General features: G+C 39.9%; 1 protein-coding gene across 1 annotated transcript in view; it reads left to right on the top strand.

The window, feature by feature from the left end:
• The first annotated feature begins 1,179 nt into the window (after nt 1-1,179).
• TBC1D19 (TBC1 domain family member 19) overlaps nt 1,180-25,771 on the top strand; it is a 67,009-nt gene continuing 42,417 nt past the window's right edge. The window contains exons 1-9 of the mRNA XM_083367916.1: nt 1,180-1,292; nt 8,337-8,409; nt 9,964-10,009; nt 13,096-13,171; nt 17,213-17,287; nt 17,395-17,458; nt 19,662-19,708; nt 20,637-20,747; nt 22,690-22,762. Coding sequence (XP_083224042.1) covers nt 1,191-1,292; nt 8,337-8,409; nt 9,964-10,009; nt 13,096-13,171; nt 17,213-17,287; nt 17,395-17,458; nt 19,662-19,708; nt 20,637-20,747; nt 22,690-22,762 — 667 coding nt within the window. The 5' untranslated portion in view covers nt 1,180-1,190. The remainder of the gene's footprint in view (nt 1,293-8,336; nt 8,410-9,963; nt 10,010-13,095; nt 13,172-17,212; nt 17,288-17,394; nt 17,459-19,661; nt 19,709-20,636; nt 20,748-22,689; nt 22,763-25,771) is intronic.

Raw genomic sequence — 25,771 nt, 5'->3', positions numbered from 1 at the left:
TGCTTACTCCACACATAGCAAAAAGATCTTTGTTTTCTCTTTTTGTTTTTCAGGTTTGAAGCAGTCAAAGTAGGTCTTTCTGAAACTATTATCAGGATTCATTCTTACCTATAGTGTCAGAAATATAGTAATTATTTCATTTTGCATTGCATTTCCTTTTCAATTATGCCTATGTCTTACATTCAGAGGGGTTTTGGAGAGGGTTATTCTGTGTGGTCGATAGCACATAATCAGAACTATATTAACAATTTTCAACTGTGAGAAAGTTCTTGTTATTTCTTCAAAGTTCACCTTATTCACCAAAGCACCAGAGGGCAGGACAAGAAACAATGGTTGGAAACTGATCAAAGAGAGAAGCAACCTGGAATTAAGGAGAAACTTCCTGACAGTGAGAACAATTAACCAGTGGGACAGCTTGCCTCCAGAAATCGTGGGCACTCCACTGGAGACTTAAGAAGAGATGATATAGGTCCTCCTGCTTGAGTGGGGGAGGGGGCTGGACTAGAAGACCTCCAAGGTCCCTTCCAGCTCTATTCTATTCTACCTCAAAGGTCCTTTCCAGCTGTTATTCTGAATGCATTCCAAAAAGACCTGGCAGATGGCATGAACCCATTTTGGGTCCCTGCCAAGTTGCAAACCCCTTTTTTTGTTCCAGGTTGGTTTTATGTGGACTCCGAGACGAGGACACGTGTGTATGCTTGTGTGTATGCGTGAAATGATTTTGCACAGTCTCTGTCTCTACAAACGGCTTTATTATTATTATTATTATTATTATTATTATTATTATTATTATTATTATTAATCAATTATCAATATTATTATTATTATTATTAATCAATTATCATTATTATTATTATTATTATTATTATTATTATTATTATTATTATTATTATTATTATTATTATTATTATTATTATTATTATTATTATTATTATTATTATTATTATTATTATTATTATTATTATTAATCTCCGGCGCTTTGCTCGCTAGGGCACTGCAAGCGGGCGGAACGCGGCTTTCCCAGGCGGCGTTTCCTGGGGAAACGCCTCCCCGCGGTCCCCCGCCCCGCGCCGTTGCCCGGCAACGCCAGGCAACTCGGCCCGTTGAGCCTTGCCTGGGAGCGACGTTGAATTCGGTCCCCCGTGCCGCAACAGCCGAAAATCAGAAGCCCTTCTTGGTCCGTGGGCGCCATGCTAGCCGCGCCGGATGACGGCCTCTCCCTGACCATCGCCCAGATCGTGGAGAGGCTGAAAGGTTCCGGACTTCACGCCCAGCTGGAGCGACAGGCTCGGGTGAGGCGGCTTGAGCCGCGCTTTGGGTTCCTCCTCCCCACTGCAGCCTTTTTCTGCCCTGCCCCGCCTCTCCTCCTTGCTTCTTGCCCGGCTCTGCGCTCGGGCGGTTCTTCCTCGGCTCCCCTCTAATAATAACAGACAGAAGTCTTTTGTTACTTGCTGCCAGTACATGCATGCAATTGTAGTATCTTTTTTTAAAAAAAATCTTGCTGCATTGCAAAAATAATGATAATGATATCGACACCAGTATCGTTTCCTCACAAGTCATTGCAATAGTATATGTTACTTCTCCTAAATATGTTACTTCTCCTAAAATATTCATAATCTGTTCCCTCCCAATTCATTGCAATAGTAATCATCATCACAATAATAATAGTAATAATATGATATAATAAAAACAATAGTAATAATAAAACAATAATAATAATATCCTGACTTTGCAAAAAACCACCCAACCTGGAACAGCCTATATACTCAGACGCTACCTTAACAGTTCTTAGGTCCTTGGTTAGGACTTGAACTGTTTAAGTTTTTACCAATCTCAGACTGATAATAATAATAATAATCAGTGCTTTTTTTGTAAAAGAAAAATGTGCCGGAACTCACACATGCCATACAACCCACCTTGCCTATCCTACAAGGTTCCATTCAAAAAAGGTGCCGGAACTCCGTTCTGAGGGTTCTATGACAAAAAAAGCCCTGATAATAATAATAATCATCATCATCCCAAAACAATTGGAGCACCACTTGAACACCATTGGCACTGACAAATTCGCCATTAGTCAATTGCAAGAGGCGGTCTTACTAGGAACTGCTTCCATCCTGCGACGATATCCATAATACCATTAAACATCTACATCTGCCTATCCCAGGTCCTTGGTAAGGACTCGATAGGTAGACAAAAATGCCAAAACCAGTCTGAACATCTGGCTGACTGTGCGATGATCAATAATAATAATATCCTTTGGGTGCTAAACCACTCAAAATCTGTTCCCTCTCAATTCTTCTTTTTCTTTTTCTTCTTCTTCTTCTTCATCATCATCATCATATCATCCTGACTTTGCAAAAAAAAACAAACACCCTACTTGGAACTGCCTATATACTCAGACGTTACCTTAACAGCTCTTAGGTCCTTGGTTAGGACTTGAACGGTTAAGTTTTTACCAGTCCCATACTCTGAATAATAATTACAACAATAATAGCAGCAGGAAAAAGCTTTACTGGGAACAGCTTTCATCCTGTGATGATATCCGTAACACCATCAAACATCCACATCTGCCTATCTCAGGTCCTTGGTAAGGAGTTGACAGGTAGACAAAAATGCCAAACCCAGTCTGAACATCTGGTTGATTGTGCGATGATCAATGATGGTGATGATAAATATCTTTTCCCTCCCAATGCATTCATAATCTGTTCTCTCCCCATTCATAGCAATATACTACTGCTAAATATCTTCTGCCTCCTAATGTATTCATAATCTGTTCTCTCCCAATTCATTGCAATAGTATTTCCTTCCAGTGTATTCATAATTACTTTTCTTCATCTAAATTCATTACAATAATTACCATCAGTCAATTGCAAAAGGCAGCTTTGCTTGGAACATTTTAGATCCTGCAGCGATTAACATTAAAAATTAAGTATCTGTGCTGCATGGAGGAAGGATATGATTCATTATTTTTCTGGCCTTCCTACCCAGACCTTTTGGTCAAGGCTTTCTTGAATCCAGTCCACTATTCCAGCTGTGGATCTAATGACCGGAATTGCCCAGGTGTTAATTGCCTTGATGGCATTTCCTGCACTCTTAAAGCTTGGACCTTTAGATGTTCTTCCTTCTCTTGATGTATTCACTTTCTAACGTCTTCTTGACGTTAGTGTAGTTGATGTTGTCAGTTTGAAGGATGCTCAGGTGTTTGTAATAATCCAGATATCATCGAGCTAGTACCAATAGTAACAGAAGCCTTGGGTGTAATTCCAAGTCACCTGGAGGATCCCTTCAACATCATCGGTATTGACAAAATCACCACCAGTCAATTACAAAAGGCATTTTACTTGGAACATCCTATATCCTGTGGCTATATCTTTAATATTAGTAAATAACATCAGTCTATCCCAGGTCCTTGGGTAGGACTCAGTAGTATACAAAATTGCCAATAATATATAAAATTGCCAAATCCAGTTTAAACATCTGGCTGACAATGATAAGATTGTCAGTGAGAACATTGTCAATGATAACAATAATATCACTTCCTCCCAAAACATCCATTGCAGTACAGGTAGTCCCGGAGTTAGAATACTTTATTTAGTGACTGTTCAAAGCTACAACGTCTGAGAAAAGTGACTTATGACCGTTTTTCACATTTACAACTGTTGCAGCATCCCTGTGGCCATGTGATCAAAATTCAGATGCTCGATAACTGATTCATATTTATGAGGTTTGCAGTGTGCCTGGGTCATGTGATCACCTTTTGGGACCTAACAAGCAAAGTCACTGGGGTAGCCAGCTTCACCTAACAGCCATGTTACTAACTGAACAACTGCAGTGATTCACTTAACAACTGTGGCCAAAAAGATCGTAAAATGGGGCAAAACTCACTTAAGAAATGTCTCGCTTAGCAACAGAAATTTTGGGCTTAGTTGAGGTCGAGGACTACCTCTAAGAATAACATATTCGTCCTCCTAGTGCTTAATAATAATAATAATAATAATAATAATAATAATAATAATAATAATAATAATAATAATAATAATATAATACAACATACAAAGACCTACAAATAGAAAGACTGTGTCAAAGGCAAGCAAGGGTAGTACCAATAGTAATAGGCACCTTGGGTGCAATCCCAAAACAACTGGAGCACCACTTGAACTCCTTTGGCATTGACAAATTCGCCATTAGTCAATTGCAAAAGGCGGCCTTACTAGGAGCTGCTTCCATCCTGTGACTTTATCTGTAATACCATCAAACATCCACATCTGCTTATCCCAGGTCCTTGGTAAGGATTTGATAGGTAGATAAAAATGCCAAATCCAGTCCGAACATCTGGCTGACTGTGCGATGATTAATAATAATAATAATGATAATGATAATAATAATATAGCAACAAGAAGAATAGTATCAGTTTTTTGTTGCCAATGCATAAATTATAGTATCTATTTCTATTTATTTATTTATTTATTTATTTATTTATTTATTTATTTATTTATTCGGTTTATATACCGCCCTATTCCCAAAGGACTCAGGGCGGTTTACAAGGCAAAATTTAAAAACAATCCAATATAAAATTAAAATAAAATTAATTTAAGTCTAGCCGCAAAAATTAAATCACAGTTTCACACTTCCGATGATAATAGCAATAATCTGTGGTGAGGAATTGATTTATTCAGTTTCCACCAGACTTAGATTATGAATCTAACTATAGATCACACACACATATTACCATTTCTTCCCAATACATTCATAATAATACCCTTTTTAAAAATGCATTATAACAATAATATTTTTCTCTGATATATTAATCACTTTTACTTGTAGTTTATTTCAATAATAATAATAATAATAATAATAATAATAATAATATATTTTTTTCTTGCCAATACAAACATTGTAGTATCTTTTTTCTCTCACTGTATTCAAAGAAGAATAAAAAACAGTGTCCTTTTCTTCCAGTACATTGATAAAAGTATTGCTTTTTCTAATGCACTGCAATAATAATATTAATTGGTGGAACCAAAAAATAGTAATAAAAAATGAGGAAACTGAAGTGTTCTGGGATTTTGGAATTTAAACAGACAGGAGCCTGCCACCTACCAAACCAGACTTAACATCTGCAGTGATTCACTTATCAACTGTGGCAAGGTCATAAAATGGGACAAAACTCACTTAACAATTTTGGCTGACTTGTCGTAAGTCAAGGATACCTGTAGTTAGTATTGTCAGGTTAATATACCTCTGTTTTTCTCTTCCACTTTACTATTTCCATCTGGCTATCTATAAGATGGAAGTTTCAGGATGGTATCAAAATTAGAATAAATGGATGTAACAACTCCCTTTGTTCAAGTCTTGATTGGTGTAGGTCCATATTTTTATAAGATGCAATTATGATACTATATTTCCTAGAATGACCGTGGGAATAATACTTTCTGAGTAAACATAGAAAAGCTTAGGCTGCAGTATTTCTTTCTGGCATGAAAAGGGCTGAAATATTATTTACCAGCTTGCACTGTACCTGAGTCTTACGGATTGCTCAGATTTTTAAATATTTTATAGAATACATAAATATTAATATTCCATAGATAGACTATTTAGAAGTAGCCCCTTATATGCTTTTAATGTACAATAATCCTCAACATTCATTTGTTTTCAGATTCTGTGTTCACAAAGTCTAATATGCAGAAACCTGCTGTCACTTACTAACTGAATTAAGACTTGGTACTTGGCAGTATTGTGTCGGTGCATTGATGCAAATTGTTAGGAAAGGCTTCAAGCAGTGTCTGCTTATTTCTTACAAAGCTTCAAGCTGTTTACTGTATATCTTCAAGATTATGCTGAAAACAAATAAGAGCAAAGGTTTCTCAAAAATCAGCTTCGTTTGGTATTTATTTTTGAAAGTATAAAGCAAAGACACATTTATTTTTTCTTAGTGTTAATTTTACCCTATTTTCATTTTTTAAGATGTGTAAATAGATTAGTTTATTTGAAGTTGATAATTACACATTTAATGCGGGTTAATTAGATCTTTACAGGCCAGAGTAGAATGGAATATCTTTATTGTCATTGTGTAACTCACAACGAAATTAAGTGCTGTCCACAGTGCACACTATATACACAATTAAAATCACAAATAAGAACATACATTATATACACACATCCTTCACATTCTAAGATTAAGGAGAGTTAGGGTACAATCATTAAAAAAGCATAAAGGATCTAAAAACATACAACCCCCCCCTCGCCCCAAATATATACCTGACAAGGAAGAATTTTCTTACTGTTGTGACATAAACTGTATTTCTACAATTTCTATATTAAATTATAGAGTATATTCATAAATAGAGAGCGGGCACATATTTATTCAGATTGGGGCCTCTAATAAAAAGTACATCTTTTAATGTTATTTCTGCTTTGCAAGGGGGATATAACTATGGAATTAAATTGCAGATTTCTCTATTATGGGATATTGAATTTCAGTTATTAACAATTTTTGAACTATTAGTAATTAGAATCTAGCAATATTTAAAATAATCCACATATCTGTAAAACAACGGAGAATTTTCTGGAAAAAAAAGCTACGGTAGTTTGAACCACAAACTATATTTTTTTCCCCAAGTACACCATACACTTCTATCTTCTATTCCGGAATTGTTATCTGAAATAAGATACATAATTTCATCAGGAAATCAAAGTTGATGTGTCAGTGTTTTATAACTTCTAATGTAGATTTGTAAATACATCTGTACAATTTACTTGGTCATAATGTAGTAATAGCCAATCTCAGCAAGCAAGGAAATTAACTTTAGGAAATTGTAGACCTGAAAGATGAAACTCCAAAGCCATTCCAGATTTTATATATAGGTAAAGGTTCCGCCCTAAAGGTTCCCCCGCACATGTGTGCTAGTCGTTTCCGATTCTAGGGGCTGGTGCTCATCTCCGTTTCAAAGCCGAAGAGCCAGCGCTTGTCCGAGGACGTCTCCGTGGTCATGTGGCCGGCATGACTAGACGCCAAAGGCGCACGGAACGCTGTTACCTTCCCACCATAGTGGTCCCTATTTTTCTACTTGCATTTTTATGTGCTTTCAAACTGCTAGGTTAGCAGAAGCTGGGACGAGTAACAGGCACTCACTCTGCTACTGCCGACCTTCTGATCGACAAGCTCAGTGTCCTAACACACTGAGCCACCGTGTCCCTTTATGTATGTATATATGTGTATGTATGTGTGTGTGTGTGTGTGTGTGTATACACACACACACACACACACACACACACTGCTGGTTTTCTTTTACAAATCTCCATTGATAAAAGTCAGAATATTCTTTTTGGTCAACTGATGAAGGTACCTATCCTTCCATCACCCGCCATCACAGCTCATGAAGGTTGTGATGAAGGAGTCAACTGATGAAGGTACCTATCCTTCCATCGCCCACCATCACAGCTCATGAAGGTTGTGATGAAGGTGTCAACCGATGAAGGTACCTATCCTTCCATCGCCCACCATCACAGCTCATGAAGGTTGTGATGAAGGTGCCAACCGCTGAAGGTACCTATCCTTCCATCGCCCGCCATCACAGCTCATGAAGGTTGTGATGAAGGAGTCAACTGATGAAGGTACCTATCTTTCCATCGCCCGCCATCACAGCTCATGAAGGTTGTGATGAAGGTGCCAACCGCTGAAGGTACCTATCCTTCCATCGCCCGCCATCACAGCTCATGAAGGTTGTGATGAAGCTGCCAACTGATGAAGCTGCCTTTCCATTTCCCGCCATCACAGCTGATGAAACTTCTTGGATAAGAAGCAAAAGGTTTTCTTCTTCTTCCTCCACGGCCCACAGGGTGGAGACCCCTGTCTAAGACTACACAAAACTCAAATCCTCGTGAGATTTTGGTACACTGCAATATTTCAATTCAATCGAGGGTTATCGTTACTTGCCCTGGTCTGTCTCTGAACATAATACACACTGAGAATGGACGGAACACTTTTTCTTACAGTGTATGTTTGTGTGCGGTGGATGACATGAATATTTACCTCCATAGTAGAAACATAGGTTTAGAAAGCTAGTAACAGGCTGAGATCTAAAAACCCCTTAGCCTTATACATCCCGACTGAGATTGCAACTGGCATTTGTAAAACCAAGCTAACTTTCAAAAGTGGGCGGTAGCAGTGATCCATAAAACATAATTTGTTAGTTTGTGCATCTGATACACCCCGAGAAAAGGTAAAATAGTGCTTTGGTTGACAATTTAGTTTTAGCTCTTTTTCTAATTAAATATTGACCCTCGTGATTTTTGAAGAATGTTGACCCTTTTGTTATGTTTCTCTTTCTTGTTAGCTCAGTTTACATAATCCAGAGATTAAGCTACAATCCCTAAAGGAAGATATTAAGGAATTTCTGAAGACCTCAGGTTTGTCATTTTTATTCATTTTATTTTAAGTTTTTTTTGGTTTGAATAAGTACTGAATGTTACGTACATCTATCTGAGGCTGATTTTCAGCAGGCTAATAAATACATTAATCGAAGCAGCTTATAAAAATTTATCTTTATTCTCTGCTGGAGTCCAAGCTGATATTGCTCCAATTTTCTATGCAATCTTTTTGATATCTCTTCCTTGCTTTAAGCAGCTGAACCCTATCCTTGTGCTACCTGAGATTTCACAGGCTGAAATCTGTCAAGTTCTGTCAAGCCAAGGTTAAATGTTTATCGTCACATTTGTACTTTGATCCTTTCAACTGCCTGAAAATATGTTGCCCTTATACAGTTTAATATTGCTATTCAGGAAACTCCTATTTTACCTTCCTATTTTGGCTTGGGGAAGATGGAAGGCCAAAGGAGATGGAGATGGAAAGACTAAGGGGGTTAGATATTGTTATCACGCAATGAACCTGAATTTGGGCAAATTCCAGGAAACAGTGGAGGACGGGGGGGGGGGAGCCTGGAGTGCTATGGTCCATGGGTCTGGGAAGAGTCGGACATGACTTAACAACTGAACAACAATTTTGGCTTGGACTCATATATTGCCCTTTGAAACCTTGCAAGTACCGTGTTTCTCCGAAAGAAGCACCAGGTCTTATTTTTGAGTAGGCTTTACCTCACCTCTGGCACTGACAGCCCCACCCAGACGGTCCACTTTTTCTGGGGCCGAAGTTCTGCAGCTGCATTCGAACCTGCATTTTGTTTTGTAGCCAGGCCTTTCCAGAAGGCCTAAGCAGCTGAGTAGCAAGCTATGGATTCAATCCATAGCTTGGTGCTTTGCTACTGAGGTCTTGCAGAATTGGCCTTCCGGAAAGCCCTGTGACTGAGAAATGCAGGCCTGGCTGCAGAAGACGCCTCAGAAGAAACCGTGGGCCGGCGAGGAGAGGCCTGGCTGCAAGGTAAGTGGGTGCGGGGTGGGTGGGGCAGCTCTACCCCCCCACCTGCGCCCTAGCTTGATTTTTAGGTGTGTGCCTCATCCCAAAACTAGGGCTTATACCATCTCAGACAAGTGACTGTCCAGTCTCTTCTTAAAAACCTCCAGTGATGGAGCACCCACAATTTCTGGAGGCAAGCTGTTCCACTGGTTAATTTTCCTCTCTGTCAGAAAGTTTCTCCTTAATTCCAGATTGCTTCTCTCTAGGATGACATAGGATGAATGGGAATGGATGCTTCAGGACATTGGGAGATTTTGTGCAATTGTCAAATTGCCTTACTGTGGACCTTTACTTGGAAATCAATTCCAGACATTCACTTGCCTTTTGAACTTAGATTGGATATTAATTCCCAGTATATAAGGTACATACAGTACAAGGGAGAAATGTTTTAAACAAAATTAAGCATGAATGAATTATGTTCTGCGCTTTCATGTGTTTTTAATACTAAAAATTCTCTTTCCTACCCCATCCAATTATTCTCAAGTTTTTAACATCCGAATTATGAGTTTTTTCTAACCTTCAGGTTTTTTTTTAAACTTTTATTTTGCCAGGTTGGGAAAAGAAGCTGCACAATGCTGTTTATAGAGAAATCAGTATGTGAGTTTTGTTTCTGTCTCCGTGCTGGTGTAACTTTTGCATCATGTTTGCATGCAGTATTTCTTACCTCAGAGGCTCCTAAAATTTTGCCATCGCACTCTTCTTTAGTGTAACCTTAATGTGCAACATTCCCTACAAATCCAAACACCAAAACCATACAGTAAAACTGTGGGAAAGATGGATCTCTTATAACGAAGTGTAAGTAAAAGAAGTTCTTCACTTCTGCCCTGGATTCTGTCTGCACTTCTTCAGGCGAGGTATATTTCGCAGCTTGGGAAACCCTAACTTGTGTTGTGATTCAGTGTCAGCCTGTGCTCCCAGCAGCTGAGTCCGAGGAATCTGAGGAGGAGGAGGAGGGGTTTGGAGAGCCTTTGGTGTAGGAGGGAGGCTCTGATGCACTGCAGGACTCTCAGCCTTGCCCCTCCAGTCATGTTCCTCATGAGGCTCAGCTATGTGAGCACGAGGTGTCAGACTCAGAGGAGTCACAGCTGAATCTGTTCAGAGACGCTAGAAGCAGAAGGCAATCCAGCAGAGCAGAGCAGAGAAAATCAATGAGGCAACTCAGTGAGAGGAGGAGAAGGCAGTGAGAAGCCATGCCTTGGGACTGATAATAAAAGGGGAAGGTCCGGGCGGGGCTGGTTGCTGAAAGCAACCGTTTGGAGACATTCAAAGAGAATCATGATCTGTTCTTGCTACTTCTGTTTAACTCTTGTTTGATATTTTGATTCATTTATTCTGTTGCTTTTTTGTTTCAACTGTAAATAAATTTGGGTTGGGTTTTTCCAGCCTATTGACTGTAAAAAGGAAAAAGGGGTTGTCCCTGACACACAAACAGGGCCGGTCGTAGGCTGGAACAGAACAACGATGTGTGCAGGTGGTCCTCGACTTACAGCCACAATTGACCTCCAAATTCCCATTGTTAAAGTGAGTTGTGCCCCATGTTATGACCTTTTCTGCCACAGTTGTTAAGCGAATTGCTACAGCTGCTAAGTGAATCTGGCTTCCCCATTGATTTTGCTTGTCGGAAGCCAGCTGGGAAGTTTACAAATCGTGATCACATGACCTTGGGACCATGCAACTGTCATAAGTACATGCCAGTTGCCAAGAGCCCAAATCTTGATCATGTGACCATAGGATATTGCAACAGTCATAAGTGTGAAAACTGGCCACAAATTACTCTTATCAATGCTGTTGTAACTTTAGATAAGGTAACCTTACTGTGAGCACACTGGCACAGATTAAAAATGAAATTCTGTTCGCTGTTCTTAAAAGATAGTATAGATCTACCCCTACACATAAATTACACACATATACACATGCTATATACATTACATATCCATATCCATATGTATATAGGTATACCTACACCCATACATATATATACATATAAATGTTAATCAGTGTCCATTTTGAATACATAGCGGAAAGAAAGCTTGAGAGTTCACGAAGTTGAAGCTGTATGGAACAAATCTGTATGTTCTGCTTCGGATCACATGAAGCCTCCTCCCAGAAGGTAACAAGGAAAACAGGTTGTGAAGAAGATGTGTAGCGTCCCAGGCAATCCTGCGGACCCTGCTCAAGTAACGCTTATGTGCCATGGCCTGGATAGAAGGAAGTGAACTGCCAATAATATTTTTCTGCTGTCCTCACCACTCTCTGCACCGCCTTCCTGTCTGAAGCAGGGATGCTTCCAAACCAGACTGTGATGCTGTATGACAGGATACTCTCGATCCTCCCTCTGTGGAAAGTGGTTAGGACAGGGGAAGGAAGATGAGCTTTTCTCATGCGACGCAAAAAATGCAGGCACTGCTGTGCCCACTTCACCAGTGTCTCACTGTTGAGCAACCAAACTAGCCTACTCGTTAGCTGCACCTCCAGAAATATGGTGCTGCTAACCACCTCCACAGTGGAATCATTAATACACAGAGGTGTGTGGTTGTGTCTGCCTTTTCTGAAATCGACAATGATCTGTTTAGTTTTTCCTATGTTTAAAACGAGGCTGTTTTCGTTACACCAGTTCACCAAATCCTCTACCTTGTAGTAAGCAGCTTCATTGTCATTCTGAATAAGGCCCACTACTGTGATATCCTCTGCATACTTCACAATAAGATTGGTGGCAAGCCTAGTGCAACAGTCGTGGGTCAACAGGGTAGACAACAGCAACAACAACTTTGATCATTAAGGAGAATGGTTGTACGTCAAGGACTACCTGTACGGCATTTGTTTCCATTGCAACTCATTCTTGGTTGAACACATTAGACCCTCCTAATAGGATCGTTAGGGTTATTAAGCGAGGACTTAACGTGGTTATGATTTTTGACTTTTTGCAGACTTCCCCACTGGCCTTGTGGGAAGTTAGCAGGGAACAAAGAATGACTTGTCTGACGTTAAGTCTTCGAAGCAATTATCAGTTCCTAATATTTCCCTTCAATGTCATCCTACCGTATAGCCAAGATAAATAGTGAAACATAATTGCCTCTAGCAGTATTTCACAAGGCCATGGATTGATCATCACTCCCTATACAGTATTGAGAGCCGTGGTGGCGCGGTGGTTAGCCTGCAGTATTGCAGGCTAATTATGCTGACTGCCAGCAGTTCGATCCTGACCATCTCAAGGTTAACTCAGCCTTCCATCCTTCTGAGGTCGGTAAAATGAAGACCCGGATTGTTGGGGCCAATAGGCTGACTCTAAACGGCTTAGACAGGGCTGTAAAGCACTGTAAAGTGTTATAAAGCAGAGGTCCCCAACCTTTTGGGCACCAGGGACCAGTTCCGTGGAGAGAGGTTTTTCCGTGGACTGGAGGGCGTGTGGTTTTGTGTGCTGCCTGCATCCCGTGGATGGGGCTTTGCTTGTTTGTGTGGCCCGGTTGCTGGCATGCCGTGGTCTGATACCGGTCCACAGATCAGGAGTTGGGGACCCCTGCTATAAAGCACTATGAAATGGTATAAGTCTTAGTGCTAGTGCTATATACTGTGCCTGAAAATTTACTTATCTCTAAGAAAAATATGAGCTATAAAGATTTATCCAGAAATGTGGGTCTAAATAGTACTTGCACTAAAATGTACCTATTTTTTTCCACTTTTAGGTTTCCTTTACCTTGTTCTCCATCAGTGCCTCCTGAACATATCAAGGAACCTTTGGCTTACATGAGAAAAGCTCAGGTTTGATGTGATTAAATTTTACTGCACAGCTCAAATATGGATATCTTTGTTGTTGTTAGTTGCGAAGTCGTGTCCGACCCATCGCGACCCCATGGACAACGTTCCTCCAGGCCTTCCTGTCCTCTACCATCTTCTGGAGTCCCTTTAAGCTCACGCCTGCTGCTTCAGTGACTCCATCCAGCCACCTCATTCTCTGTCGTCCCCTTCTTCTATTGCCCTCGATGTTTCCCAGCATTAGGCTCTTCTCCAGGGAGTCCTTCCTTCTCATTAGGTGGCCAAAGTATTTGAGTTTTAGCTTCAGGATCTGGCCTTCTAAAGAGCAGTCAGGGTTGATCTCCTCTAGGACTGACCGGTTTGATCGCCTTGCAGTCCAAGGGACTCGCAGGAGTCTTCTCCAGCACCAGAGTTGAAAGGCCTCAATTCTTTGGCGCTCAGCCTTTCTTGTGGTCCAACTTTCACTGCCATACATTGCAACTGGGAAGACCATAGCCTTGACTATACGCACTTTTGTTGGCAGGGTGATGTCTCTGCTTTTTAGTGTGCTGTCTAGATCTGCCATGGCTTTCCTCCCCAGGAGCAAGCGTCTTTTAATTACTTGGCTGCAGTCCCCGTCTGCGGTGATCTTGGAGCCCAGGAAAATAAAACCTGTCACTACCTCCATTTCTTCCCCATCTAGACTGAGCATTTGGTCTGGTTCTGCCAGTTGGCTTGGGGGAATATCACACTGGAAGGGGGTTGATGAATTAAGAGGAAATCTTACATCCTTCCCCCTTCCCTCCCCATCTGTTCATTGCGACTTCATCTGGATCGTAATTCAGCTTGTATCGTTTTTAGGAATGTTTGTTTTTGGAATGGTTTTATTGCTTTTAAAGCTGTATGCCGGCCAGAGTCGCTGCGAAGGAGATGAGCAGCAGACCAATTTAATAAATAAACAATAATCAATAAATACATTTGTGTATTTGTGCTCCCCCCGGCCTCAAGCAGCACACAATAAAATCTGGCTTTCAGGTCCGTGAGATATGTAAGTAGCCATTCTTAAAACAATCAGCAAGGCAGCCTGTGCACCTTTCACAAAAGGAGCGAGCCTCCTCCCCTTTCTTAAAAGGACTTCGGGTGGTCTTCGACTTGCGACGTTTCATTTACCAACCGTTCAGAGTTACGACAGCCCTGAAAAAGAGGGCTTAGGGCCGTTTTTCACGTTTACGACCGCTGTAGCAACCCCGTGATCATTTGATCAAAATGCAAAGGCTTGGCAACTGAGATGTATTTACGACGGTTGCAGTGCCCCGGAGTCTCCTGATCCCCTTTTGCGACCTTCTGTCAGACAAAGTCAACGGGGGAAACCAGATTCAGTTAAGAACCAGGTTATTAACTCAACAACTTAATAAGTGGGGCAAGTAAGGTCTTCACATGGGGCAAAACTCACTTAACAAATGTCTCATTTAACGACTGATGTTTTGGTCTCAACTTGTGGTCGTTAAGTCGAGAACTACCTATCCTTTCTTGCTGTGTATTGCCTGTATAGAGGAGTCTCATTTGAAAGTATTGTTAGCTGCCCAGAATCATCTGTTTGGGATGGGCAGCCATACACATCTGTGAAATAAATAAATACTGGCATCCTTGTGACTTTAACCTTCCCAGTGTTACTAATTAACCCAACCAAGGCTTATGTTTAGAATTAACTGCTCAGCCGAGGTGGTTAGCAGTCCGATGCCATGGCATTATACAGACCTTTGTGTCTTATATTTTTATCCGGGGCAGCATGCCGTGAAAGCTGAGAGTGAAGAATGTATTATTAGGGTAAGGTTGAAAAGTGATTTTACAGGAGTTTGAAAAAGAAGCGCACAGAATTCTAATCAATTGATGGCGTTCCATCTACCGGATAATTTGGACCAGCCAGAACGTTCCACTTAAGCTCTTATTAGAGTAGATGTGATAATATCGACCATTCGGTATGTCTGAGGATAATAAATATTTGAAGAGGATTGACAGTAAAAGCTTAAGACATTTCTGATCTTTTGTAGACAGTTAAAATGAAACCAACAGTTAACAGACAGTTAAAATGAAACCAGCGAACAATCAGGCACAGCATCGCTATATTCATCGACTATCCGCCCATCTGCTCTTTAAGCATTAAAAAAACCTAACATATATCGCCCTGTGCACGAAACAGTTGGGTTAATTGCAGCGATGTAAACACCGTACCTGAAAAATTCTTTTCAAAAGTATAAAAGGAAGAGGTTTCGCCAGAGTTTGCTGGATGAAAAAGAAAAAATCCAATCAGTGATCCGTAAAAATAGAAGCACGGTGTGTTACCTGGGGTTAGTAATCTATTGTCCCCAAATGAGTTGACGTGTGGCAGTTCCATTACATTCCCCCATTTTTATTACCGCACTACATATGATACATATGAAACAGTCATGGCAGATTTTTTATATATGTATAACGTTGTTCTCCAGACTGTTCTTTTTAAAAACAGTAATTGCAGAAAAGAAATTCTCAAATGGAAAATAAACAGAGGAAGATAGGGCTGTTTCCCACCACCAGCACCACCACCTGCCTCAAAGTACAATAAATTGAGACTATCCCATTCCTGTTTTCTTTCACAGGGGAAAACATGTAACTATATATATATATATATATATATATATATATATATATATGTATATGTATATGTATATGTATATGTATATGTATATGTATATGTATATGTATATGTATATGTATATGTATATATGTATATATGTATATATGTATGTATATGTATGTAAAATGCTTGTTAACTAGATTACCTTGCTAGGCCCCAAACATGGGACAAATCTTTATTTCCTGTTTCAGCCTAACCGAAGGCCATCGACAATCAGTAGTCACAACAGTGACAGCTCATATTTGTGTAATTTTTTTTTTAGATTGCTAACAAAGAATTAAAGGGAGACTGATATGCATTTCAAACTTATTTGTTTTCATCAGTCAGCCATACCCTTCTGAGATTCGAACCTGGGCTGATTGGACATTAGGCAGTTGTTTTTACCTCTAGGCCACAAGCTCTATCTCACTTTGTTAGCTGAGAAGCAAGGGAGATATGTGTTAAATGCTTGTTAACTATTTAGATTACCTTGCTAGGCCCCAAACATATATATATAAAAGACTGAAATATGTGCTATTTAACTTTTTTGTCTTCATTTTCCCTATCAAAACTATATATATTTCTGTGTGTGTGTGTGTTTGTGTGTGTGTGTGTGTGTGAAGTGTTTGTTAAGTATTTTAGAATGCCTTGCTAGGCCCCAAACACGGGACAAATCTTATTGCCTGTTTCAGCCTAACCCAAGGCCATCCACAGGCTGTAGTCACAATAGTGACAGCTCATATTTGTGTAAATTTTTTGGATATTAGTCTCCCTTTAATTCTTTGTTAGCAATCCAAAAAATTTACACACACACACACACACACACACACACACACACACACACACATATATAAAAGATTGAGGGCAAGAGAAGAAGGGGAGGACAATGAGGTTGTTGTTGTTAGTTGCGAAGTCGTGTCCAACCCATCGTGACGCCATGGACAACGTTCCTCCAGGCCTTCCTGTCCTCTACCATCCTCTGGAGTCCATTTAGGATCACGCCTACTGCTTCAGTGACTCCATCCAGCCACCTCATTCTCTGTCATCCCCTGACTACTGCACTGGATTGTGTGGTACAATTTTTGCTCCGTGCTCACTGGCTACGGATATTAAAACAGTAATATGCCACCAATTGTCCTGTTCTGTTTTCTGAACAAGATAACATTGGCAGGGTTTCTCTGCCAATACTTAAAAACTACTTCTGCAGCTGTGCACAGTAAACACAATTGGGAAGTGTGGACTTGACATTGCCCTGCTTGGAATAGGCAGGTGAGATGGAAATGTATGCACGCATGTAATATATAGTGGTATTTAAAATTTAAATTGCCAGAGTAAACGGGAGAATACCTTCCAATTAGAAATTATAATTAGGAGGAAGATGAACTGATTCTGTTGATATATGTTCTCTTCTCCAGGCAAACTGGGAAAAACGTATTTTGAAGAGCCTAAACAGCATGTGTATAGAACTTGGCATTCCATTATCACAGAAGGTACCGTTGTTATTAAATATAAAGTTTATCTATAATCTCATTGTATATTTTAAGTATGGGTCCCTATTAGATTTGACTGCACCCTGTTTTTTCTTTATGCTCTACAGAGACCACTGAGTGAGCAAAAAGAACTTTTGAATAAATGGAACGAAATGGGAACGGATGAACCAGGTATAGCACGCCTTTGTTATGAAAATTAAAATCGGACTCAGGATATGCGCACGTGCAAACTTACTTTTACTACTTTAAAAAGAGAATATATATAAGAGAAAGACAGGAAACATCTCCCTACCCTAAAGGGTTGAAGATGTCAAAAGCTTTTCAGAGATCTGAATTGTGCTTTTCTTCTCTATCTCCTGTTATAAGCTGTAGGAGAAAGTTCTCTTTATTAATTTCCTCTATGATATAACTAGGACGCAGTGGCTCAGTGGGTTAGGACGCTGAGCTTGTCGATCAGAAGGTCGGCAGTTTGACGGGTCGAATCCCGAGTGCCGCGTAACAGAGTGAGCGCCTGTTACTCATCCCAGCTTCTGCCAACCTAGCAGTTCGAAAGCACATAAAAATGCAAGTAGAAAAATAGGGACCACTACGGTGGGAAGCGTTTTGTGCGCCTTTGGCGTCTAGTCATGCCGGCCACATGACCACAGAGACGTACTCGGACAAGCACCGGTTCTTCGGCTTTGAAACGGGGATGAGCACCGCCCCCTAGAGTTGGAAACGACTAGCACGCACGTGCGGGGGAACCTTTACCTTTACCTTTATGATATAACTGTCCCTTGAAATACAAGTTGCTCATTGTGGTACCACAGACAACAAAGACAAACCCATTCCTGTTTTCTTTCCCAGGGGAAAATATGTAAATATATATATATATATACACACACACATATACATATACATATACATATACATATACATACATACATACATACATACATACATACATATATATATATATACATATATACATGTGTGTGTATGTGTATACCCCCCCTTCTATACAAAGTTAACAAATTAAGTTACACGTATGATTGAATACTTGGCTTTCTGAAATGTTTTATGTCTGAATTGTTATTGCAGGGGTCTTCAAACCTGGCCCTTTTAGTTGAAGTCCACAAGTCCTAAAAGGGCCAAGTTTGAAGACGCCTGGCTTATTGTGTCTCAAGTCCCTGGGGGGTGTATTTTTTTTCCCCGGGTGGCGGGGAGGGGGTTGTGCTGATTTTCACTAATGACATATGCTCGTACAATATTTTATTTATTTATTTAAAAGATTGGAATGTCCACCTATCTTAAAACAACTTTGGGTGACTCACAACAACCCTAAAACTAAAATGACCATAAGAATTACACGGCACCTGAGAGCGGAGTTAAAAGAGTGATCAGCCTAGAATCCCTACATAGACACAAATGGACTAAATCCAATTCTTGAATTCTGTTGACCCGTATCTAATTCCAAGCAGATACCAACCGTTAATTGAAAAGATTGTGTATGTAGCAATAAATCACTTGAATTGGACCTTTCTGTGTGGATCTGACCTTTCATGTCTGACAGTGACAAAATCTAAAAGTCCTGCATCTAAATCTCATGATGCCTCAACAATATTTTGCAGGATCTACCACTATATCTCAGGGTCAAATAAAGAGCCAGGATTTAATGGCCTTCTAGAAGATTTAATGGTCCACAGATCCCATTTCTATGTTATTCACATCGTCCACATATCAATAATTTTTTTCTGATTCTGGGCAAGTATTCTCATACAGTGTGTGTGTTACTCATCTCTCAAAAGGGTGCACAGATATCTTGATGATTCCAATGTACCTTATCCTTTTAATTTTAAACAAGTTAAAATAGACCAGCCTCAATTATTTATTGATATTTCAGTTTATTCTTTTTTTCTTCATTTTAAAAAAAACCTTTCTAAGAGTTGTTCTCAATTATTACATTAGCGCTTTCAATTATTCTGCATGAGATTTACTTGTCTGGAAATATTCCTGGATGTTAGATATTAGAATGAGGCTGAAATAACAACATTTGATAATGATTATTAATGGAATGTATAATTCCTGGCTCAGGAATTCTGAGAGTTGAAGTCCACGAGTCATAAAAGGGCCAAGTTTGAAGACCCCTGCTTTTGACTATACCCTGGGGCAGGGGTAGGTAACCTCGGCTCTTTTATGACTCATGGACTTCAACTCCCAGAATTCCTGAGCCAGCATGGCTAAGCATGGAAACCTCTCCCTTTCTCCTCAGCATGGCTGGCTCAGGAATTCTGGGAGTTGAAGTCCACGAGTCATAAAAGAGCCAAGGTTGCCTATCCCTTGTATAGTCCAAATAACTACAAAATATTTAGGGTTGTATAACTTTTTATTTCAGATCTAAGTCTCTTCAGGCCCGTTTATGCACCTAAAGATTTTCTTGAGGTAAGTTTTTGCAAAAAAAAAATATGGATCAGGTGTTAGTTTTGAATATGCATTTTTTTTACTCAAAATCTTGTAGTTCCTGAGAATGGATCTTTTGAGTCATTAGATTCACAAATGACCTTTAGTGTGATCTTCAGTAAACTGTACATTACTGCAGACAGTGAAATTTGGGATCGTCTGTAGATAGTCATCGACTTAATGACCACACTTGAGCCCAACGTTTCTGTTGCTAAGCAAGACGGTTAGGTGAGTTTTGCCTCATTTTACATTTCCTGCCAGAATTGTTAAGTGAAACACGGCATTTATTAAATTAGTAACACGGTTGCAAAGTGAATTTTGGCCTACAGGACAGTTGCCGTGCCTCTGAATTTTGATCGCGTGACCATGGAGAGGCTGCAACGGTCGCACAGATGAAAAATGGTCATGAGACTGTTTTTTGTAGTGCTATTTGTAGCTTTGAATGGTCACTAAGTGAAAGGTTGTAAGTCGAGGCCTACCTGTAAAAGCCAAAAACACTTACGATATATTCATCTGAGAAAAGGACAAAACCAGCATTTTTTACACGGTAAAGATGTGTACTGCACAGCAAGCATAATGCCGGATTTTGTTCACCGGGTTTTGAAAAAAGGTTTCTCAGTAATAACATTGCTGGTAATGTAAGACTAAAGCTATCAGATCTAAGCTGTCAAAATTTGGAGAACTTTGACCCTTTTTATTACCATTAATAGTCATCTGTGTACTGCACACCGGCGGAGGGCCTGCCAAGCATAAACGCTGGTGGTTGGTTGGCTGTGTTGGGACCCCCGCGGAGAAGTGGGCACAAAAATGTGGCCAGCACAAATTGTCCCATTGGACCAAAGTAGATATTTTAAAATATTTTATGTAGTTCTTAACGCACGCATAGTCAATGCTAGTCTTCTTTTTAAAGGTGCTGATGAACCTTCGCAACCCAAATTATGACACCAGCGAGATGTCTAATTTTAGAAATCACTTGGGACTCATTCAGGTCCCACTGAATGTGAGAGATATACCTGAACTGGTAAGCATCCATTACAGTGTCACGGTTCCGACAGATGAAACTGTTCAAAAGAACTTCCAGGCATTGTTTACCTTAAAGGATCTTTTATTCAAGTAGCAGAATATCGGCACTTATATTATCGAAGCCAAAAACTGAATTCCCCCTCCCCTGGGCAACTAGTATCAAAGCACATTTCCCTCCTCCAATTTACAGTCATAAATCACATTCCCCTATTAGCTTGAAGCGCGGGCTTCCTCTCCAGCTCTCCAGCCCGCCAATTCTTTTATCAGCTCTGGGCTCAGTAACCTTGATTCTCACGCTAAGTTTAGTGTTGTTATGTCTAGCTGGACTTTCATTCACATCCCCCTCCTCCCAGCATCATCTAACTCTAAAAGCAAAAGGGAAAAAGGTGGCTACATTTCTATCTGTTGTCAATGCAAAAACATCCAATGTTAGCAGCCTTGACATACAGCTTCTTTAAAAATTTAACAATTTAATTTAACTTTACGGTGCTGTGCACGGTGGACCTTACTCCTGAATAGATACGTATAAAAAATGGTTAGCAGTTTCCAAGGCGCAGAAGACCTTTAGAAAGTTAGAAGACGAATATGGTACAAAGGGCGAAGAAAGGTAATCATCTCCTCCTAGCGCTTTTTGAATATGGAGAAATACATTTTTTTTTTGCCTCCTGTTGCAGAGAATGAAAAAAAAAATGGAGGCAGGGCCGGGGTGAATGGATTAACCTAAAAAAAGTGGTGGTCTACATCCTACACATGGGGCGTATGTCAACTTTGAATCGGAATATATGAGAATTGCTGGATATTTCTGATAACGTGAATTTTTAAATCCTCCGCTGCAAAGGAATAATTTTTCAGGGGGTTTAGGCAAGTGATATTAAAGAAAATTCTAGTCTATAAATGTAACTAAATGGCTTCTGGCAAGTTGTTATATTGCAGTGCAGTATCACCTTACTATACAGGTGCTCTTTGATTTAACGACCCCAATTTAACGGCCTAAATTTTCTGTCGCTAAGGGAGACATGGGTTAAGGGAATTTTGCCCCCTTTTGCGACCTATTTTGCCACAGTTGTTCAGTGAATCACTTCAGTTGTGAAGTTGGTAGCCCGGTTATTAAGTGAATCTGGCTTCCCCACTGACTTTGCTTGTCAGGAGGTCGCAAAAGGGGGTCACATGACCCCGGGTTACTGCGCCCTTCGCCCAGTGCGCTCCCACAGGGAGGGTCTGCTCAGGGTTCCACCGGTAAGAGATTGCCGGCGGGTGACACCCAGGGATAGGGCCTTCTCAGTGGGGGCGCCTGCCCTCTGGAACCAGCTGCCGGTGGAGTTGAGGACTGCTCCCGACCTCCGATCATTCCGCCGGGGCCTGAAGACCTGGCTCTTTGAGCTCTCGGGCCCAGGCTGAGGAGAAAATTATTTTAATTGGGGTTTTTAATAATACAGGGTTGATTTAATATTTTTTAAATTGGTTTTTAACTTTTGTATGCTTGATTTTTAACTCCCTGTAAACCGCCCTGAGTCCTCAGGGAAAGGGCGGTATATAAATGCAATAAAAATAAATAAATAAAAATAAATAAATACGAACCCATGGCCGAGCATCCAAATTTCGATCACAACAGCATGGGGATGCTGCAAGGGGAATGAAAAATGGCGACGGGTCCCTTTTTTCCACCCCAGTGGTGTAGCAACTTTGAACGGTCACTAAATGGGCTCTTGTAAGTCGAGGACCTTCTGCGTTGAGTCTTCCAAACTAAAATGCTGGGATTTTAGTCTTCTGAGGGATGGAATTTATTACATGGTGTCAGGGTCTCAATGAGTCTTAGGCTCTGTGTTTACCTGGCCAAGTAAAGCAATATATTGATATTTAGTGTTGATTTCACAAATGGTGTACGGTGGCACACCTTGTCCTCTCAAAAAATGTCTTTTTTTTTCTCCCCCCCCCTCAAGAAAGAATACTTTATTGAATTAGACCTGAACACTGGTCAGATGGATATTGATGATTCTGCACATGTGCCTCCAGGTGGGTGTTGTTGTTTAATTTTCAGAAAAGATAGTTTTTTGCTTGTGAAAAGGATTCGCGTGAGGTATATTTATAAAGAATAGATCTAAGTAAGATATCTCTTTTTTTGGTCATTATTAATATTGGTGAGAGTAACGTGACGTAACTAATAAGTTCATTCTGCTGGCCTCTTTTTGTTTGAAATTAGCACATTTTAAACATTGTTTAAATTCCTTTCTATAGTTCAAACTTAATAATAATAATAATAATAATAATAATAAAATAAAATAATATAATAATAATAATAATAATAATAATAATAATAATAATAATAATAATAATAATAATAATAATAATATTGGAAGGGATCTTGGAGGTCATCTAGTCCAACCCCCTGCTCAGGCAGGAAACCCTAGACCATTTCGGACAAATGACTGTCCAGTCTCTTCTTAAAAACTTCCAGTGTTGGAGCATTCACTGCTTCTGGAGGCAGGTTGTTCCACTGGTTAATTGTTCTCACTGCCAGGAAGTTTCTCCTTAGTTCTACGTTGCTTCTCTCCTTGACTAGTTTCCATCCGTTGCTTCTTGTCCTGCCTTCGGGCGCTTTGGAGAATAGTTTGACTCCCTCTTCTTTATGGAAGGCCCTAAGATATTTTTTTTTTAATCCCATTTATATCCCGCCCTTCTCCGAAGACTCAGGGCGGCTTACAATTTAAGCACAAACCAGTGTGCTTAGCAATAGCCTTCATTCTATGTATATGCCTGCTTATTAGAGCTTTCCCCCCCCCCCCAAGCAGCATTATTACAAAGTCAGCTTATTGCCCCCAACAATCTGGGTCCTCATTTTACCTACCTCGGAAGGATGGAAGGCTGAGTCAACCTTGAGCCTGGTGGGACTCGAACCTGCACTAATTGCAGGCAGCTGGTGTTACTTAAGGAGGCATTAGCCCACTGCTCCACCAAGGCATTGTTGGTTCCAAGATATTGGAACACTGCTATCATGTCCCCCCTGGTCCTTTTCTTCATTAAACTCGACATACCCAATTCCAGCCACTGTCCCTTATATGTTTTAGCCTCCAGTCCCCTGATCATCTTTGTTGCTCTTCTCTGTACTCTTTCTAGAATCTCAACATTATGCGTGTTAATTTGTACTACGCTTTAAGTAGCCCTGGCTTGTGGGTCCCAATTTATGCTAGCAGGATCAAAATAGAATCGTTTTCAAACATCGTATACTTTCCTCTTTTTCTGCGGTGGCGCTTCTTCCAGTAAATCCTTCGAGGCAAAACCCGGGTTACCGGGCCATCGTTCCCCAATTCTGTCAACCACTTGTCCCAAAGATGCTTTGTTTTTTTTCCCCTTGGAAATGTTTCGCTTCTCATCCAAGGAACTTCTTCAGTTGTTGAATAAGAAGAGAAACGTTTCCAAGGGGAAAAAAACCCCCAAGAAAGTACAGTTGCCTTTTGAAGAGCACCTTTAGGACAACCGTGACCTGGATAATTTGAGACTCTCCATAGACTTGTTGCCCACCTTTTGACAGATGTCCAGACACTCTTAACACGGGGGGTCTTCAAACTTGGCCCTTTTATGACTTGTGGACTTCGGCTCCCAGAATTCCTCAGCCAGGCACGCTAGCTGAGGAATTCTGGGAGCTGAAGCCCACAAGTCATAAAAGGGCCAAGTTTGAAGACCTCCCCCCCGTTCTAACACATAACAGAGTCCTTGTTTATCCATACAACAACTCAGTATAGTATTCTTTTTTCTGTTTTCTTATCATAATTAATGGGTATGTTTATCAAATTTATATCGCTGCCCATCTCACAGAAAGTGACTCTGCACGACATAAAGCAATCCAATAAAGCAATAAATACAAAACAATTGTTACAAATAATATTAAGCCCAAAGTTCTTATAGGACATTAAGAGCTTGCATAACGTGCAAATAAGGGCATGCTGCATAGATGTAAACGGTTGAATATGGTTTTTTTTCTTGCCAAGTAGGGTTCTGGTGCACGAGATAGCACACTACTTAAACGTCCCTAAGTGTTATTTTAAAAAATATACTGTGGCAAATAGCAGGACAGTTTGTAATAGCAAGAAGCAATAAACTTTGTAATGTTTTAGAAACGAACGTTGTTATTGTGGCACTGGCTTTAATCATTCAGGTGTTTTGGACTCTGTTGATGTACCTCACATTATCTCACTTATCTTTCACCTGATAAAAGGTGGATTTTAATGTGAGCTTATGTTACAGTTCACTAACATCTCATAATACCATTTTATTGCCTAATGTTTTATCTTATGAGCAAGCCTGATTAGAGGTAAAATCCCATTTAATTGGGTTGAATGCCAAGTAAGTATGTGTAGGATCACAGATTATGGCGATGGTTTTTTTGGAAATAATTCCAATTGTTGAGAAATAGGCTTTTGACTGACAACGTATAGGTTTACAGTGAAGATAATTGTATCTTTCTTTTCCCTATTTTGGGCATTTTATAGGAAAGGCTGCTTGCTGACAGTACAACTGGAAAGGTGGCTTTTCTGACCATCTTTGGTAACATAATCAACAAAATTAAAATATCACAGCTATTGGCCTGTAGAGACTTCTTAACTATTACTGTAAAATGGCACGTTTTTAATCTCTTAAACAGAAATTAACATGATTTTTTTCCCCTCCACATTTCAGTTTATAAATTGACTAGGGATTTTTTTTTGAAGAAACCACTAATATAGGACTGCTATGTTCAGTAAAAAAAAAAGTCTGAGAAATATTTGCATGCATGTGATTATGCGTATTCATTTGAATCTTTGTACATGGCTAGAACATTACATTCAAATAAGATGATGATGATGATAATAATATAACAACAACAACAAAACAACAACAACAACGATAATAATAATAATAATAATAATAATAATAATAATAATAATAATAATAATAATAATAATAATAATAATAATTTGGAAGGGACCTTGGAGGTCATCTAGTCCAACCCCCTGCTCAGGCAGGAAACCCTATACCATTTCATAC

Source organism: Vipera ursinii (genome assembly GCF_947247035.1).
Source record: "Vipera ursinii genome assembly, chromosome: 7".
In the NCBI taxonomy this organism is placed as follows: domain Eukaryota; kingdom Metazoa; phylum Chordata; class Lepidosauria; order Squamata; family Viperidae; genus Vipera; species Vipera ursinii.
The sequence above is the reverse complement of the archived record's forward strand: the minus strand, read 5'-3'. Positions and strand labels throughout refer to the sequence as shown.